The sequence below is a fragment of the Lepisma saccharinum genome, chromosome 6 (assembly GCF_977018435.1).
Source record: "Lepisma saccharinum chromosome 6, izLepSacc3.1, whole genome shotgun sequence".
NCBI classification, from domain to species: Eukaryota; Metazoa; Arthropoda; class Insecta; order Zygentoma; family Lepismatidae; genus Lepisma; species Lepisma saccharinum.
The window spans coordinates 37,859,358-37,879,590 of record NC_139234.1 but is presented as its reverse complement, the minus strand read 5'-3'; the positions used below and the strand labels follow the sequence as shown (position 1 = coordinate 37,879,590).

Sequence of the window (20,233 nt, the reverse complement as noted above, 5' to 3'; positions counted from 1 at the left end):
ATCTATAATTTCATTAGCATATGGGGTTAGTTAGTCTTGTTAAAAGAATGTTAGATAATATTTTATATGTTGTTGAGAGTAGAGAAATTCCACGGTAATTATTGCAGTTCATTTTATCACCTTTTTTAAACACAGGAACAATTATGGATTCTTTCCACTGTTGAGGGATTTCTTGTTTATTCCATATTAAACAAATTAATTTATGAATTTGACATATTAACAAATTTCCACCATATTTAATTAACTCAGCTGGTATTAAATCAATGCCAGGTGCTTTGTTATTCTTTAGCCTTTTAATAGCATCTTTAACTTCAGTCAAGTTAGGTTCTGGAACTAAAGGTTCAGCTGTGTGGACTTCATTTACTTCTGATTTATCTCCTACATGGACATTTAAAAGGTCATTAAAGTAGTTCTTCCATCTATTTAGAATATCGCTTGGGTCAGCTAGAAAATCACCGTCTTTATCTTTTATCAAGTTTACTTTAGGTTGCCACCCCTTTCTAAACTCATTTACACCTTTATATAAATCTCTGATATTTTTATTTTTGCTGTTTGTTTCAATTTCGTTAATTTTGCTTTTCAAGTAATCTCTTTTTTTACTTCTAAACGTGCGGTTAACTTCTCGCTTTATTCTATTATAATTGTTTAGATTTGTATCATCAGAGATATTTAACCACGTAAGTCTAGCCTGATTTCTTATTTCTATTACATTATGACATTCATTATCAAACCATGGCTTCATTTTTCTCGGTTTATGGTATCCTATACTTTCTTTAGCTGCTGATTCTATTGCATTACGTATGTGCTCCCAATTCTTATTTACATCTGTTTCATTTATATTTTCATCATCATTTAAATCCTGCAAAACAACAAATCTATTTGACAGTTTAATTTGGTAATCTTTCTTAATTCTTTCATCAGTTAACTTTCCTGTATCAAATTTTATAACTTTTAGATTTTGTTGCTTATGATTTAACACTGAGAGTCTTTCTCTTAATTTAGCAAATACTAAATAATGGTCACTGGCACAGTCAGCACCTCTATGTGTACGAACATCAATTATACTAGTATGCCTTCTCTTATCAATGAGAATATGATCTATCTGATTATGAGTTTTACCATCTGGAGAAGACCAGGTATATTTATGGATATCTTTATGTTTAAAAGTGGTACTTTTCACAATTAAATTCTTTGAGGTTGCAAAAGTAATCAATGTTATACCATTATCATTAGTTAATTCATGAACACTTTCTTTACCAATCGTGGGTTTAAATGTCTCTTCTTTACCAATCTGTGCATTACAGTCACCTAACAGAATCTTCATATCATACTGAGAAAATTTATCAAATAACTGTTCTAACTCTGTATAAAAATCATCTTTAGTATTATCATCTTTATCTTCCGTTGGCGCATGTATGTTTATTAAAATAATTTTACACCACCTACCCTGTAAAACTGCATATGATTTCCTATCATTAATAAATTCTACTGTTTTAAGATCCGAGATAATTCTATTATTTATGAAAAAGCCTGTTCCAAAATTATGATTTTCAGTAAAACCATAGAAAAAAGTATAATTTTTAGTTTTACAATTCCCTTCTCCTGGCCACCTAACTTCCTGGACAGCTACTACATGTAATTTATACTTAACTATCTCATTAACTGTACACTCAAATGCCCCAGGCCGGTAAAGGCTCAGAACATTCCAGGTGCCTAATTTAATATCCTTATTCCTAATGTAGATTTTATCCTTAGTCCAGGGATTTGAAAAGGACGCCATATTTTTTTTGTTTGGTTGGCAGCATTGTTTGTGTGATTGTTGTTATCAGTTATCATTGAGGTTGTGTGTTGAGAAGCATTTCAGTTGTTGTACTGTTTGTGTGTGTTGTTAATGCCATGGAAAGTACAGTAAGGAACAGCGAGTTTTGATTGTCAAAACACACTACAAGAATGGTGGAAGTTTCGTGGTGACTGTTCGGAAATTCCATATGATACTTGGTCATCTTCATGGACCAAATGAATCAAATGTTCGTAGGTTGATCAAGAAATTTTAAGAAACTGGATCAACATAAGACATCAAAAGCCCTCGAAGTCGTCGGAGTGAAGCAAACATTGCTGTTGTGCGTGATTCTGTTGCTGCGAGTCCTGCAAAATCGTATCGCTGTCATGCTCAAGAACTGCATATGGCACCAACAACAATGCAAAGAATCTTGACGAAATATCTGCACTTGTATGCATACAAAGTGCAGTTAACGCAGGAACTGAAACCAGCGGATCATGGAAAACGACGGCAATTTGTTGACTGGATCCTTGAAAGGGAACGAGAGAACGAGCGTTTCGCAAAGTGCATTTTCAGCGATGAGGCTCATTTTTATTTAAACGGGTTCGTAAACAAGCAGAATTGCCAAATATGGGGATCTGAGAGCACAAGAGTGATTCAGGAAAAGGAAATGCATCCTCAGAGAGTTACAGTTTCGTGTGGGATTTGGAGTGGGGGTTTGGTCGGTCCTTACTTTTCTGAAGACAAAGAAGAAAATGCTCTGACAGTAAATGGAATTCATTACCGTGCAATGCTAACTGATTTTCTTTGGCCTCGTTTGGATCAAACGAACATCGGAAATGTATGGTTCCAACAAGACGGTGCAACTTGTCACAGTTCAGAAGAAACAATCAATCTGCTGCTTGAGAAGTTCCCGGACAGAATAATCTCGTTGCGACGAGGCCAAACCTTCCCACCTCGATCTTGTGACTTGACGCCATGTGACTTTTTCTTGTGGGGGTACACCAAGTCACAAGTTTACCAGAACAAACCCCGAAATTTGTTGGAACTTAAGCAAGAAATTTGATGTGTCCTCAACACACTTGATGGGGAAATGTGTGATCGGGTCATGGTGAATTTTATGGACCGAGTGATTGCATGTAGGGCTGGTAGGGGGGTCATATGCCAAATATTGTTTTTCATGTTTAAACCTTAATATCTCCTGAAGAGAATGGTATGTGTTTTGTGCTCTTTTTTCAAAAATAAATTTCATTTATAGCAACTTCAAATCCGGCATTCTTTATGGATCACCCTTTATTAGCTGGTAATGCATTTTATGTTTTCTGGGCTGATATTGTAAAAAATAACTACATTGTGTCAAGTGGTTGGGAATGATCATTTTTATTTCATTGTGATTACACTTCCCATATCCCTGGATTGTATGGGAAGCACATACACATCTCTTTCATACAAACCTGCACATTTGCATTCATTATGAAGAATATACAAATATTGTATTTTAGGGATGGAATAGTACCGTGCGTTCATTTCGATCTTCAGCCGAGAGATCGGGAGAAGTGTGGCGGGCGGTGCTGACGGAGATGCCGACATTTGCGGCCTGTAATGTCCGCTTATTTTTATGGACATATGCAGACATTTATATAAATATTGCAAGAAACGAGCACTAACCTGTGTTATAACACGCAAAAGTTATTCTGTAATTCATCCAAGTTCTGCTCTTATATACACAAATAAATACGCTTTAGAAACGATGTTAACAGCCACAGATAATAAAACATTTTAATCATAGTTTTGACCAGTAACGTCCTGCTTAAGTTTATATCCTTGAAAGAGTTTTGTGTCGATGGGGATCGTCTGGTGGTTTTGTATGTGCAACACTGTATCAAGATTACGCTGCAGACGAAACCGTTAAAAGTCAATGGTTTTCGTGAGCTTCCTTTCAATCTGAAATCTCCGAGCTAGAGTTTTTTGTTCCTTGGCGACTAGATGAAGACAGAGCTGTGAATATAGTGAGTGACGAGCAGATGTAAACCAAGAGCGTGTTAATTTCGTACTGTGCGCAAGAGTGATATTGTTGGTTACTTGCCGTTACTTGTTTGTGTTATTGCAGTGTGTATGTGTGACGTGTCAGTGAGACGATTGGAATGCCAGCCGCAAGGTTTACGTTAGAACACACAATTCTTATGTATGACACTTACGTGAAAACAGACTTGTGTCGAGACGTGTGTAGGCAATTTGTACAGAAATTCCCAGGCGTTTCACCTCCACGTAGAGATACGGTTAGACATCTTGTCCTTAAATTATGAGAAACTGGATCGTTAAATTTTAAAACACCTAAGCAAAAACAACGGATTCTAACAGAAGCAAAACTCGAAGAAATTGTTGCAGCGTTAGAACGTTCTCCAAACAAACCTCTACGCCGTGTTTCACAGGAGATGGGCATGTCAAAATCATCAGCACATACAGCCACTAAGTTACTAAAATTAAAACCGTACTCTTATAACACAGGATAGTGCTCGTTTTGCAATATTTATATAAAAGTCTGCATATGTCCATAAAAATAAGCGGGCATTACAGGCCGGAAATGTCGGCATCTCCGTCAGCGCCGCCCACCACGCTTCTCCCGATCTCTCGGCTGAAGATCGAAATGAACGCACAGTATATCAGTATTGGTTGAAATAGGCATATAGGTGTACCGGTTTATTGGTAAAATTATGGATAAACTTACCAATTAAATAGCCTGTTATTTAGTGCAAAATTCTACCATTTTGTTTTTCTTTGCATGGATATATGTGCCCTGGTTTCAGGTATTAAATAAATAGGTTAATGAACAATTTCTTGTCTTCAAGAAGGATTTGCAATTTTATATCAAATGTGTACCATATTGATTATAAGTATTGGTAAATACCATATATTTTAGTATACTATAACCTGCAGCATGACAGCCCTTGAGAGCCTTGGCTTACCTACCGACTGCTGGTCTCCCTCCCACACTGTTCCTGCGTCACCTGTTATAGCGTGGAGGTCTTAGACCAGTATTGGGGTGACGGGTGGTCAGCCCGACAAACCCCCAGCGATTGTAGGTCTTCTAAACCGGGTTACCGATCACTCATTCGGAGCTTCCCAATTTCCTCACAATGGTGGGTTGCCACCAGCCCTGTATGTAGGCCGAATAAATTCCGACCAGAGCCGGATTCGAACCTAACTACTACAATAATAATAATAATAATAATAATAGAAGAAGAAGAAAAGCCTGAGCTGATACCACTTTGCACCAATGACAATCCTATCAAGTCTCACCAATACCGACTGATGCTTCAAAATCTAAGATTATAAAGTCATTCAAAATATTGATCAAAATTAATGTGCAAGTACGTGTCCATCGTAATCATATGCATCAATTTTCAAGAGTTTTGCTTTTAAACATTCAAAGAATTAATTAATCACATTTTTTTTTTTTCAGGATAATTACAGTTGAGTGTGTCATGCAGTTTTTGCAGACCCAGCAATATCCCCAACACTCTGAAAAAGTATCAGCTGAAAGTACCAGTGAATAAATACCTGATACCACATGATACCAATACCTAAAGTCATGCATATTTTGTTCTTGACGGAAAAATGAAATGTGAAATAACAGGATATAATGTTCATTTTTCATGTTTTTGAAAGGGGTGAGGTGAATTTTCCTACCATGTTTTTTTTTTCACTAAATGATACAAAATGAACTGCAAAATGCGAAATAAACTCTAAAACACGAAATTTAGAGTTTATTTACTGATGCGACACTTTCTGATTCTAAATTATCCTATGTATCCTGATAGTATTAATGAAAATAGGCAAAGAACCTTTCTTATCCATTTTAATATCCAGTTGAAGAGGTTCCAAGGTGCCCTTCTTATTTTTGCCCAGACCCTCTCCTGGTTTCCATCCCATCTTCTGGAGAAGGTACATCCCCATCCCTCCATTCACTGGAGTGGCATCCTTCAGCTGATCCTGTGGAAGTATATCAAAAGTTAACAAGTAAAACTTCACTAACTGTTACATCACTAATGATGCTAAAAATAGTGCACACTACTCGTTCACTATTGTTACACAAATCGATAAGCAGAATAAAATAATCTTGGAATACAAATAAATTTTCAAACACAATTCTATAATATGCAAGAGTTTTAAAAACAATTTACCATCCATGAATTGACAGTAAGCATTATTATTTTCCCTTGTCAACCAGACTTACATATTGGTGTCATCCTACCTAATAATCAATACTACATATTTGCTATTTACATAAGTACTGTATGGGAACAATGTATTTTAATCAGTACTGTGTAGGAATAATGCTTGTGACTGCTATTAGAAGGGACATGCCTATTTTTTTTTCTTAAGAAACAAACATGAAATGTGAAATTACATACTTGTAATGTTCATTTTATGTAATTTCCAAATGCATGGAGTGTCTTTTCCTGCCACATTTTGTCACAAAATAAGCTTGCAAAATGTAAATAAACTGTTAAACAAGTTTACAAGCCAACAATACTTTCCTGAGTGTAGATTATCCTTAGAATTTTATAGAAGTGGAAAATTGATTATTTCTGATGATTCCCACTCATTTTGGCAACAACAAAATCCCAGACATTTCAATGTAATTTTAAAATTAATTTTCATTCTGTAGTGCTTTAACATGTTAATTACCAGGTCTCTAGTGTTAAACTGTACTTGCTATTTAAGAGGATCAATTTTAATCAACACTGTTCAAAAGAAATGAACAAAAATAAACTAACAGTTGGGCTGAAAAGTTCGTAGGCTGACTCATAGATGGCGTTACTAGAATTAAATCCATGTGATTTTTACTTAGTACTAACCTTTAAAAGATACGTGTATAAATTTCACAGCTGCCGGATAATTAGTTCGTGAGATATAGCATTATGAGTGAAGCAGCTTTTGTTATTGTGAAAAAATGGATAAAAAAGAATTTCGTGCGTTAATAAAGCATTGCTTTTTGGCAAAAAAAAAAATACTGTTGAAGCCAAGGCTTGGCTTGATAAACATTATTCGGACTCTGCACCAGGAAAATCAACCATTGAGAAGTGGTTTGCTAAATTTAAACGAGGCGAAATGAGCATCGAAGACGCACGCAGTGGACGCCCCAAAGAGGCTGTTACCGACGAAAACATCAAAAAAGTCCACAAAATAATTTTAAATGATCGTAAAGTGAAGTTGATCGAGATAGCTGAGACTTTAAAAATATCAAAGGAACGTGTTGGACATATTGTGCATGAATATTTGAACATGCGAAAGCTGTGTGCAAAATGGGTGCCGCACATGCTCACAATCAATCAAAAGCAACAACGTTTTGATGATTCGGAGCAATGTTTAGCAATATTCAACCGTAATAAAATTGCTTCCCCATCCACCATATTCTCCAGATCTGGTCCCCAGTGACTTTTTCCTGTTTGCAGACATCAAAAAAATGCTTGCTGGAAAGAAATTTAGCACTGATGAAGAGGTAATCGCCGAAACTGAGGCCTATTTTGAGGCTAAAGAGAAATCGTACTATAAAAATGGCATCGAAAAATTGTATGACCTCTATAATCATTGTATCGCCCTCGAAGGCAACTATATTGAATAATAAAATCGAATTTTGTCAAAAAAATATTTTTTACTATGTTAGCCTACGAACTTTTCAGCCCAACTGTTATAACCACACTTTATACATAATATTTCTGATCAAGAAGTTGGTTCAAGAAAAGGTGGAATTTATATTCATTCTCAACTCCTCACATGTAGAAAATTGAACCAGGTTTTTCAATATGTTTTCAAAATTCCCTGACTAGTTCACTTATAGGTTGATTATACTAACTTTTCCTGGTTTTCCAAGATTTCAAAGTGAGAACATTGCTTCTGCAGCAAAATGAAACCAATAGAAAGCATATGAATATGTCTGTTACGAGTTAGGTTTCACATCAAATTTCACTATGATAAGTTCAAAATGATACTTACATAAAAACAAAATTGTGAGAAATTCAGTTTAGTTTTGTACTGCAATTTTGTTTTTCTACTTACCACAACTATTTCTATAGCTATTAACATTATTACAACAGTAATGTTGGAGAGATTACGAGAACACCATGTGTAATTTTCTATGGTTTATATTCTATGCTTATGTAGACCTTAATTATAAGCACGCACACACCTCAAAATTATTACTTTGGATGTAAGAAACAATCTGCAGCAAAATTATGTTCACTTACATAAATATGAATGAAATTACAAAAAAAATATGATTTTAGCCTCAAAGTGCAGGCACAAACAAAACATCAACATTCCATGATGTGTAAAGGTGTGACATGTGACTTTCAGCTTAGCTTTTTTTGGTACAAGCAGTTGGGTTTGGGGGATGAGTGGGAAAATATAGCAAAAATGATAACTAGCATCAGGTTGGCTTAAGACTGATAATTCTAATTACTTGTGGATGTTTCCAATGCAAATATGTCCTAGTTATACACATTTATCCAAGATGCAAACTTCATTTACGTATGTTTAACATGCTAAAACAAAATCAATGGAAGCCTGGAGATATATAACAAAGAAGCTGTGAAAGGAAAAATGTAAATGGTATCCTATACTTCCATTAAGAAATTCAAGCACCAACAAGTACTGACAATTAAAATCTGGCATTGTAAAGACCTATATATTAAAAAGAAGTTTTAAAACTATTGAAACAGTTCATATTTTATGGTATAAACTTTACATGTAACTTTAATATCAGAAAATGTACAACACAGATGTTTAATTACGGTATCTACATTTTAAATATTACTATTTGTGAAAAAAACTAAAATTAATAATTAAAAAAAACATTTTTAAACACATTACTACTGAGTCATAAAAAAATTAACAACTAAAATTCTTCAATCTATAGTGAAGTTATGTCAAGTCAAGCATATTAAATTTCCACTGGGGTTACTATGAATTTACTTTTCATAAGAACTGCCTTTTGTTTCAATCAATAATAATATTGAAAGTTCCATACACATTAGCATTAAAATTCACTTCCACTTACTTTATCACTATGACTTAAATTTTTTTGCATAGTATTTAAAATTAAGAAATTGCCCATGTATATGTACTAATTCTCAGTAAATATGGCATTATTTAGCAAGCAAAATTATTGCTAATTAATAAAAATGTTCATTACGATACATTTGTTAACAACACACACAAATGTAATTCAACAATCTACAATATCAACACTTCTAAACACAAAACTAATGTGTGAAAAGCTGCAAAGTTAAAACCTTTATAATGTTTAATATATTAATTGGCACATATGTATAAAAGTACAAAGATATCAATGTAATAAATTTCAGAACCTCCATCTGATAAACAGATATTCTAAAATACACACTAAATGTACATTGACAGATATAAGAATTGGAGGTAGGATCCTATGGCTGTTGATCTTCATGTTGCTGCTGTGGAGAGAATAATCGTGGTACTTACCCTTCCTGGCCATTGGCTCCCAATAAATTTTATAGGACTTGCGAAAGAGCAGAGCAAGTCAAGTCAAGAGACGAAAGTCTTCCACCTGTAATCCTCTGTGGGTATATCGCTAGTGCTGGGTGAAGAGCCTGCAACAAATTCTCAGGTCTTTAACTTCACATGAAAGGCACTCTACATCCTCATTTCACAAATCTGATCCTGCATCCCCCCACCCCTCGTCATTTTATGAAGGACACAAACTTGGATGTTGACATATCCAGGGTCACCATATGTATTCTTTTGTCCCTGACATATCCTCTTTTGAGAAAATAAAAAAGAGCATCTGGGTGAATTTTCTTTTCAAGCAAAAATGGCCATATTTTCTACACAAATCATTAACAAAAAGAAATGAAAACTTAAAAATAAGCACACGAAGCCTCAAAATGCTCATTACATGTCAAGTGCAAATATGATCATCGCTAAAACCAATACTGAAAGGCAGTCGATAGAGATCGATAGCTCGACATCAGACACCATCTTGTATGCCGTGTCATATTAGACTCAAAACTCATCTGTACTTTGTTGTGCTTTTACGTTTACATTAGAATATAGAAATGCTAAACAAAAATGTAAATTTTCAGATGAACTTAACTACGGTCGTTTTTTAAATATTTTGTTAAATCTGACTGGCCTAAAAAAAATAAAGGTTGGGCACCATCTTAAATCATGCTTTAAGATAGTTTTGTGAGAAGTTTTATTAAAAAATCAGATTATACTGTGAACAAACAACATGTATATTACAACATGTAATATACATGTTAAACCATTGAATTTTTTGCTGAAATTTTCAAAAATAAGATGTCCTGTTTTTCATTAACAATATGGTAACCATGGACATGTCAGCAATGGGGTGGAAGATCACTCAAAACTGTTTGGGTTAATTAACTTGATTACTTGTTTGTGTGGATCTCTTTTAATAACAATGGTTCTATGTCAAATTATTAAATGCCACATTGTTCCTGACCAAATAAAGTAGTAATTCAATACTACTGTAATGTATTAAGTGGGACGAACTGATATGAAATTGTTCTTAAAAGTTCACATAACCACTGTGTAAATCACAAAAATTAGGGCTGATCGGAAAGTATTGGTTGCAATGTAATCAACAATACTGGCTGATACTTTACCAGTGTTGAAGTCTCTTGCGAGTCCATAAAAATGCTGTATGATACTTTCATGGCATACAAGTAGCCTGGAAATTATGCAACATATACATTTGTCGTTATTTTTGGAACACACTGTATGAAGAGATTGATCCTTTAGCAGTAGGAGCTCCTTACGTAGCTCTTTTCTGAGGTGAACCTCAGCCACTGGTCGCAGGTAGCGAACCACCACATAATGTAATAAAGCAAGACTCTGGTAGATTGCTATGGTATAGATTTGTATGTAGAAATTTATAAACATTCTGAACTACTTTGAATTGTTTCAAGTTTCAAGTAACAGGATCGGTGGAAATTGGTAATAGTATCAGCAGCGATGGTGGTACCAACTCAGCTCTACACAATATAATGCAAGTAATTTATTTTCAAAGTGATTCTTCTAGCACAGGTTCGTTCCAGTTAACCAGAATGTTTTCAAGTTTACACTACCAATATACACATGCCCTTACATGGGTAGTACACTGATTGGTAGAGGTATGCATATTTAGTTTTTGACGAAAACAGGAAATGTGAAATAACACATAGTAATATAATGTTCATTTTTCACGTTTCTGAAAGGTGAGAGGTGCATTTTCGAAATAATGAGAAATGAACTGCAAAATGCGAATAGACTCTTAAACACAAAATTTAGAGCTTATTTACAGACACGACACTTTCTGAAGTCAGAATTATCCTGTGAGTTATGCAATTCACTGAAAATTGATCAATTCTGCTGTAAATATTTGAGAAGCAAAAATAGACCCCTTTACACAGGAATAAACTTAATATTCTGGTAACGACATAAATGTGCTATTAGAAGGGATATGTCTATTTTGTATGGTAAGTGCAGTTTTTAAATTAAATTTTGGGTTATATTCACATTTTTAAAACCAAAATGTAATTTTATATACAGCTAAAACAGCGAAATTTTATTTTATTTACCGCTTTTGAACCCGAAATTGACTGTTTTTGTACTGAAATTTTGTTTTTTTTATTTACCAAAAGTATGTGCCTCTAGTGATTGGCTGTAATGTGGTTGAGCCCTCAACAGTGATCTCCAAATAAAATCCTAGCGAATAAATTTTCACTTATTTGTTCATGTCCTTCATAAATATTTAAAAAAAAAAAAAAACCTTCCATCTCGTCCACTTTAATCCTAACATATCAAAACTATCAATCCCAATTCTATAAATTCAATTTTGGAAAAACCTACCAAAAAAATGTTTTGTGTGCCTTTCATGTCAAGTAGTGTGGAAATATAAATCCTGATAACAATTCTGCTTTCCAGATATAAATCAGGATCAATTATTCCCTTGCACAGATACAGATTCCACCTCATTTACATGAAATGGTCTGTACCTGCTAGCATGTAATACTGGGAAGAACACAGAGCTTCCCTTACAATAATCACACCTGAAAATTTGTTGCAGATAAATATTCAAAACACTTCTAGTTACTAAAGTTAAATAACAAACTTTTCTTCAACTGCTATTTTTAATTCATTAATTAATATTATTATGACCTTAATATTTGGAAAAAAAAATCTTTAATATAATGAATCTCACAAATTTAAAATATTTTTTTTTTTAGAAAAATTATAGCAAGAAAACTATGAATATTTTAACAAGAGATTTGCAGTAACAATGCAATAAAAGCAGTAGAAATTTGTTTCAAATTTCAGTCATTTCTGAAATTATCATTACAATTAATTAAAAATCTCAGTTTTATAAACATCAAATTTTATAAATTCAATTCATAAACAGTGTAAATAAAATATTAATTACCCATAAAATGAAAAAGTGATTGTAAATAGGCAATGGAAAATATGATATGTAATAAAAGAGATCCGGTTTGATGTAAAAAGAGTAGATGGATTATGGATATTGCTATCCTCATCAACAGCATTCGAGGAAACCACAAAATCTTCAGACAATTCAACAATGAGATTTATGGGTGAAACAGTGTAATTGAATGATGTTTTGAATGTTGTTATACAAAATTTAATGATTGGGAGATAGATATTTATGAGAAGTATACTTTTTATCTTTATCGGAAATCTCTTCGTTTCTGCAAAGTTACCTTACACCCTCGAATCACAGCTAGAATTTGATCTGCCACACTGTACATATTATTTCTGCATTTCAGACTGCAAGCTGTGACTAACCTTACTATCACATTAGGTATGTGTTTGAAACCAAATTTTGCCCCTAATCTTTGTGAAGCAGTGCAGCTCAAATAATAAATAATAATAAAACTTGAGGAAAGTAAAGATATACAAGGGATAAATATTTATCAACTGAGATAGAAATAAGAAAAACACACGAGACAAAATAAATAACAGATATTTTGTGGCTTTTCTGCAGATTCAGCTTATGCAAAAGAAAAGGATTTATTTTAAGAGAAGTGGAACCTGTAATTCCAAATAACAGTTAAAAAAAAAGTACAAATGAAATCAAATATGAGAAAAAGAGGGAAGTTTCTTTCATCATTAGAGTTCATATATTTCATAAAACAGAAACAATGTTATTGCAAATCTCTTTTCTATCTGATAATTACGTCTCATAGTAAAAATGCGTAATATACATTAGAGTATTAGTCTCAGGTTTTAATTTTTTTCACATACCCTCTTAGCCCATGCTTGAAATCCTGCAGCCAGCTCGGCCTGTGAGAGCACTTTGGCTCCTGTACTACCTGTAAACAATCCTGGCTGTTGTTTAGAAGCAGCCCATGCTTGCATCTGTAAGAGAATAGCACATGTGAGCTAGTTTATAAGAAGTAAAGTTTTGAGTCAACTTTATGCACAGATAGGCTAATCGGGACAAGACATATAGTTTAAAGTGGGATCCAGACTACTATGTGCATTCACTGGGTTACAGTCCACTTTATGCATATAGGCTAATCCAAACTGGACCTACAGTTTTCAAACAGGATCTGAACCACCATGGCCCTTCTTCAGAGACCAAATCTTGGATCCCTTGATTACAAGGCAACAGCATTACCACTACGCTATGGGGGGGAGGGGGGGGGGTATTGTGAAGCAATAGAAAACAGCTTTTATACACAGTTCTTGGAACACAGAAACAACAGCTACTTACAAAGTTAAATAAACTTACATCCTTCTGAGCCTGGTACATCTTATTAATGGCCTCTAAGTCATTTGGGTTTTCCTGCAGTTTCCTCATGGCTGTCAAGCGTTGAGACACGATGGCACCAATGTCCAAACTCTGCACGGAGGGAAAACATTTGCTTATTACACAAAATTAACATGCCAACTAGGAGGAGAAAATATATTTTTCAATCATTAACTTCATGTTAACACACTGGAAAAAAATTCGAATCTTTGCGAACTATATTGTAGCATCTTCAGCATAGAAAGAAAGAGATGGTTCCGTCTCTTTTGGCGGCCCTCCTTGCTTTTATCCATATATATATATATCAAAAATATATCCCAAAGAATTGGAAAAGGATGATCTAAAGTGACATCTCATGGAAAGGACTGGTATTTAATCCTTTGAGCAAAGCAATAGGACAGCAGCAGCAGTTGACTTTGGACCTTGCAGCATCTAAAGGAACATTGTATCCAGCATGACAGTATATCAGCGACTCTGGCAAAGAGGCATGCATGCTAGGAGACCTGTAGTATGTCCCACTTGCACGAGAAGCTGTCTGGAGTGGTGCCATCAGTATGTGGACCAACAGTGGACCAATATTCTGTTCATGGATGAGCCGCGATTCAGTTTCCACAGTGATTCCTGATGGATTCACATTGGTACAGGAACAAGCGTTTAGCACTCAAACATTTGTGAAGGTATGGAGGAAGTGGTAAAATGGTTGAGGAGGCATAATGGTAACCTGGAAAACACTCCTCTGCAAAATTATTCGTGACGACTGACAAGACTTAACTTCCATTAGATACAGAGATGAGATTTTGACACATTATATTCAGGTGTTAAGGTGCTGTGGACCCAGATTTCCTCCACACAAATGGCAATGCTTGGCCTCGTAGGGTGCAGCTAATTGATAATTTTCCAGAAGGTAAAAGTATTAAAAAAAAAAAAAAAAAAAAAAAAAAAAGGTAAAGTGTTCCCCTGTGCATAGCACCACGCCATGAAGGCGTATAGGGGGTGTGGGGGTAACGCCCCACACTTTCTTGATCCGGTCGTGAGTGGGGGTGATGTGATCAGCATCACGCCCCTAACCGCCTTTACCCCCCAGGGTTTCCCCCAGGTACCCATGTTATTCGACGCTGGGTGGGCGCCGGGGCCGCTTTCACCGTTAGAAAAGTTCCCGGATTTGAACCGGCCGGGGATCGAACCCGGGACCTTGAGCATGGTAGTCAGACGCGTTACCGACTGAGCCACCGCGGCCACACATGCATGAACTCTCCTGCATGCTTCCTGGAGTTAAATCCAATCAAGCATGTTTAGGATCCTGTAGGGAGTCATGTTCTCTCATGCCAGCATCCATCAACCACTCTCCTGGAGCTATGGACTGCATTTGAAGAGAAATGGGAGAACTTTCCCAAGTATTGTGGGACACTTATTTGCAGCATATCATGGTGGTGGTGTTGGGTCCGCATTGCTGTCAAAAGGAATCTCACATCCTACCGACAGGGTGGCTACTCTAGGACCATGATAAAATTCAAGTATAATTCCCAGTGTTCAAGGTGAACTTTCCAAAAATTCAAGGATACAAATATGTTAACAATATAAAGGGTCTATGTGATTCCAACAAATCCAAAAATTCTAATTCAATTAAATGGTATATATAAGCTAATTAAAATATTTAAGGTGCTGAGTTTCCATTTACTATTTCATGTAATCAGACTCCAAATACATCTACAGAAGTCACAGATGATACGGACATACTAATCTACGAAAAATTGTTAATTGTCAAACTCAAATTTACCTAATGAAATTCAAGATATCTTACAATAATCTTCCGTCTGTCAGATTGTTCTTGAAAGCACACTAACAAAGTAAATGGAATGAGAGAATTGTTTTATTTTTCACACAGATATCTTCTTCCTCGACAAAAATTAAAGCTATACTGTGAAAAACTTGCCTAAGGGCATTTATACATGCACGTATAAATTCAATAGGATTTGGATAGGATTTACCAATTTTGATGTACACATAATACATTTTTTAACTCATTCCAGTGGTGATATACGTATAACTAGTCTAAATAATTATTTAATACAAATGTAGAAGGCATTTAGAGTAAGTTACAATAAATATGATACACAAGTCATATTTGCATATTAAATGTCATAACAGATTGTTACATTTGCATGTCCACGTTACTCTTGTGACCATCATACATAGCAATTTACTTATTTAATAAAATTTGCTCCTTGAATACTAGAAAACTTCAAGCTCTAGTCATCATACCATCTGCTTTTGAGGCTTTGCATCTTTTAAGACTAAATTTCACTTAGATTAGTTTAGCATCAAGGACATATTTAGGAAGGGGTGGGTCCGGACCCCCCCTGAAAGATTTATCAAGTACAAAAATTAAATGATGAAAAATTTATTCGTTTAGCCATTGATATATATATATTCCTCTGAACTTATTGTAAGACAAGGATTATATTGGGATCATACGACTTTGAAGGACATGAAGGATGGATTTAGGGGGTCTGGACTCCACCAGATAGACTTATTAAGTACGAAAATTAAATAATGAAAATATACTCGTTTAGCATTTGTTGTATAATTTCCTCTGAACTTACTGGAAGACAAGGATTATATTGGGATCATACAGCTTTGAAGGACAGGAAGGACGTATTTAGGGGGGGGGGGGGGGTAGGGATCCGGTACTACCAAGTACTAAAATTAAGTAATGAAAATATTAGCATTTGTTGCATAATCGATGGTTATTAATTTCCTCTGAACTTTTTAGAAGGCAAGGATTATATTGGGATCATACGGTTTTGAATAACATTACAAAGAAGATTTATGTACACTACTACTCAAAATAATATGCATAAAATTTTAATCAGAAACTTACTTTTGTCCAACTACATGGAACATCATTTTTGTTATTCGATAAATATTCAATTATTCATGTATTTGACATTAATTTCATTGCCAGAGCACTTGTTTTTATGTAAGTTATTCCAATCTTAACTACAGGTAAGCTACATAATGAATATGCGCTGTTATATCTCTATTCTTATAGTACAGTCTTTTTACCTAATCATGTGATAATAATATAATTTTAATTTATGTATTGTTATTAGTATTAATTTGATTTAATATAATTATTTCAATTTAAACTATCATTATTATTATTATTATTATTATTATTATTATTCCTGAGACACATGGTTCTTACACCCCCCCCGAAACATATTTTTAGATACATGCCTGTTCAGCATGTAAACAAGGGATTGGCTGAAAGGTCGATTACATCACTAAACGGTTGTCTATAATGTTGGCCAGTCAGGGTGCAGATTAATACTCAATAGACCAAAGCATTTGTGGCAATGAAAGAAAATTTCCATACCCTATCAGGGGTGGTTCTATACCCAAGCTCCACCCCAAAAACAATACAATAGTTACATTTTAACATGGATATTTTCCAAACGTAAAATTCTTCATGAAATATGTACATTTTTGCACTTTCAAATTTTGGAGGTACACTCCTATTCAGATAAAGTGTGGCACATGCCTCAACTGTCCAACCCTGTAAAGAGTGGCACAGGAGTTACAATCACGAACATTACAAACTACTGTGAAACTGACAATATATACCAGTGTTATTACTGAGTTCAAAGGAGTAAATGATATGGATGTAATGGAAGGTTTCTCATTTTGATACTCACATATTAAACTGTTGCACAAGAAGGAATTGATGAGCTGTTTTCACAAGTTCAGAACTCAAGTCAACATTGAATTTAAAAAAAATAATTCCACATAAACAGTTTGCTTTATGTTTAATGAGACCTCTAGAGTAAGTTGTTCAAAATGAATGCCTTTATTATGACGTTATTGTCTTAACATTTTCCCCAAGTCATCATTAGTAGCAGTTGAAATAATACTAATATATTAGTACTGTATTTAATTATGCATTCATCCACCATTGAAGGATAGTTGCAACACAAAATTTAATTTAGTTTATGTTTGTGTTCATAACAATTTATTTTCAAAGTTTAGAAATGGAATCAGGGACCGAAAACTGCATTATCAAGAAACAAATAATTGTCCTGACATGTAGTCGATTGATTGATTTGGTTTATTTTACTTCACATTTCTGCCACTTTTGGCTAATCGCTAATCAGTGATGATATGATGAAATTGAAGGACCTGTCACAAAGAACACCCATGCCCAGGCTGGGATTCGAATCTGGAACCTCTGGTATCGTAGTACGCTGTGCTACCCACTCCTGACATGCAGTGTTCTGAAGTTTTGTTTATTTTTCCCACTTCACGTTTGTCCAGTCCCAGAGGATTGTTTCTGTGCTCTCGACAAAATTTACAATTTACATATTTTGGGCGACAACATAGTACAGATCTTAAAACAGAGTTTAACCTTTACTCTGCCAAGGCGGTCGTCAGGAAGTAACCCTGGTTTCGTCGAGGCCTTTGGTGCGAATTTTAAATTTGTACACTTAATTGACAAAAAATGTTATAACTCTCAGACTACTTGACCAATCTACTTTGGGTAACTTTTGTTTTGCAGCTAAAACATCAAAACGACAAAGCCAATAAGAGGGGTTGGGGGGGCTGTGGCCCCCAACTTTCAATGAAAAAATCATAAAAATGTGGAGTTTGTTTCACATATTCAATAATGTAATGCACCCAGGAACATGAAAGGACTTTCATTCGGTTGAGAAAGGATCATTCTTTGAAATAAGGCTAAAGTATGCATCCCCTTCCCAAAATAGTGGGGGAAGAGGGGGCAAACTCCCCATTTTTATGATTTTTTCATTGAAAGTTGAAGGCCCACCCAACCCCTTTTATTGGCTTTGGCTTTTGATATCTGCACGGTTGCATGCCCTGATGTTCTAGCTGCAAAACAAAAGTAACCCGAAGTAGATTGCTCTAATAGTTTACGAGTTATAACATTTTTTTCGGTTTCGCCGAGGCCATTTGGTGCGAATTGTAAACATCAAAACGACAAAGCCAATAAGAGGGGTTGGGGGGGCTGTGGCCCCCAACTTTCAATGAAAAAAATCATAAAAATGTGGAGTTTGTTTCACATATTCAATAATGTAATGCACCCAGGAACATGAAAGGACTTTCATTCGATTGAGAAAGGATCATTCTTTGAAATAAGGCTAAAGTATGCATCCCCTTCCCAAAATAGTGGGGGAAGAGGGGGCAAACTCCCCATTTTTATGATTTTTTCATTGAAAGTTGAAGGCCCACCCAACCCCTTTTATTGGCTTTGGCTTTTGATATCTGCACGGTTGCATGCCCTGATGTTCTAGCTGCAAAACAAAAGTAACCCGAAGTAGATTGCTCTAATAGTTTACGAGTTATAACATTTTTTTCGGTTTCGCCGAGGCCATTTGGTGCGAATTGTAAACATCAAAACGACAAAGCCAATAAGAGGGGTTGGGGGGGCTGTGGCCCCCAACTTTCAATGAAAAAAATCATAAAAATTTGGAGTTTGTTTCACATATTCAATAATGTAATGCACCCAGGAACATGAAAGGACTTTCATTCGATTGAGAAAGGATCATTCTTTGAAATAAGGCTAAAGTATGCATCCCCTTCCCAAAATAGTGGGGGAAGAGGGGGCAAACTCCCCATTTTTATGATTTTTTCATTGAAAGTTGAAGGCCCACCCAACCCCTTTTATTGGCTTTGGCTTTTGATATCTGCACGGTTGCATGCCCTGATGTTCTAGCTGCAAAACAAAAGTAACCCGAAGTAGATTGCTCTAATAGTTTACGAGTTATAACATTTTTTTCGGTTTCGCCGAGGCCATTTGGTGCGAATTGTAAATTCGTACACTTATTTGACAAAAAATGTTACAACTCTGAGTATTTGACCATACTTCGGGTAAATTTTGTTTTGCAGCTAAAACATCAGGGCATGCAACCATGTAGAAATCAAAACGACAAAGCCAATAAGAGGGGTTGGGTGGGGCACGGCCCCCAACTTTCAATGAAAAAATAATAAAAATGGGGAGTTTGTTTCACATATTCGTTAATGTAATGCACCGAGGAACATGAATTGACTTTCATTCGGTTGAGAAAGGATCATTCTTTGAAAATAAGGCTAAAGTTTGCGTCCCCTTCCCAAAATAGCAGGGGAAGAGGGGACAAACTCCCCATTTTTATGATTTTTTCATTGTTGGGGGCCATGGCCCACCCAACCCCTCATATTGGGTTTGGCATTTTGATTTCTGCACGGTTGCATGCCTTAATGTTTTAGCTGCAAAACAAAAGTTACCCGAAGTAGAATGGTCAAATAGTCTACCAGTTATAACATTTTTTTTGTCAAATTAGTGTACGAATTTAAAATTCGCGCCAACTTACATACGTAACTTTGGACTCGGGGGAGGGGGTGCATCCACATGACGTGCCAAAGCTTCGTTTAACCCACTGTAAGTGTTTCTGATGGAACAGAAAAGTATCAAGAGAATAAAAAAACAGAAATTTTGTAATCAGCTGCATGGTCGAAATATTGACCAAAATACGAGTAGCACCTTATATTCGATGGTCGATATATCAACAATACGAGTAAAGGTTAAGGATTTGTCCATTCGAATTCAAAGACACATACGTTTATTAATACTGTGAAACTTGATACTAAGA

General features: G+C 35.2%; 1 protein-coding gene across 3 annotated transcripts in view; it reads right to left on the bottom strand.

Moving 5' to 3' along the window:
• The window catches only part of LOC145988701 (uncharacterized), a 95,212-nt gene that overhangs the window by 5,041 nt on the left and 69,938 nt on the right, over positions 1-20,233 (bottom strand). The window contains exons 10-13 of one of the 3 annotated variants that reach the window (XM_083123790.1): positions 13,575-13,685; positions 13,085-13,198; positions 9,284-9,411; positions 5,634-5,773 (exon numbers count right to left, since the gene is read on the bottom strand). In XM_083123790.1, coding sequence (XP_082979916.1) covers positions 9,313-9,411; positions 13,085-13,198; positions 13,575-13,685 — 324 coding nt within the window. In that variant the 3' untranslated portion in view covers positions 5,634-5,773; positions 9,284-9,312. Of the gene's footprint in view, positions 1-5,625; positions 9,412-13,084; positions 13,199-13,574; positions 13,686-20,233 lie in introns of those variants that run through there. The other 2 variants (XM_083123788.1, XM_083123789.1) reach the window with 2 other exon arrangements.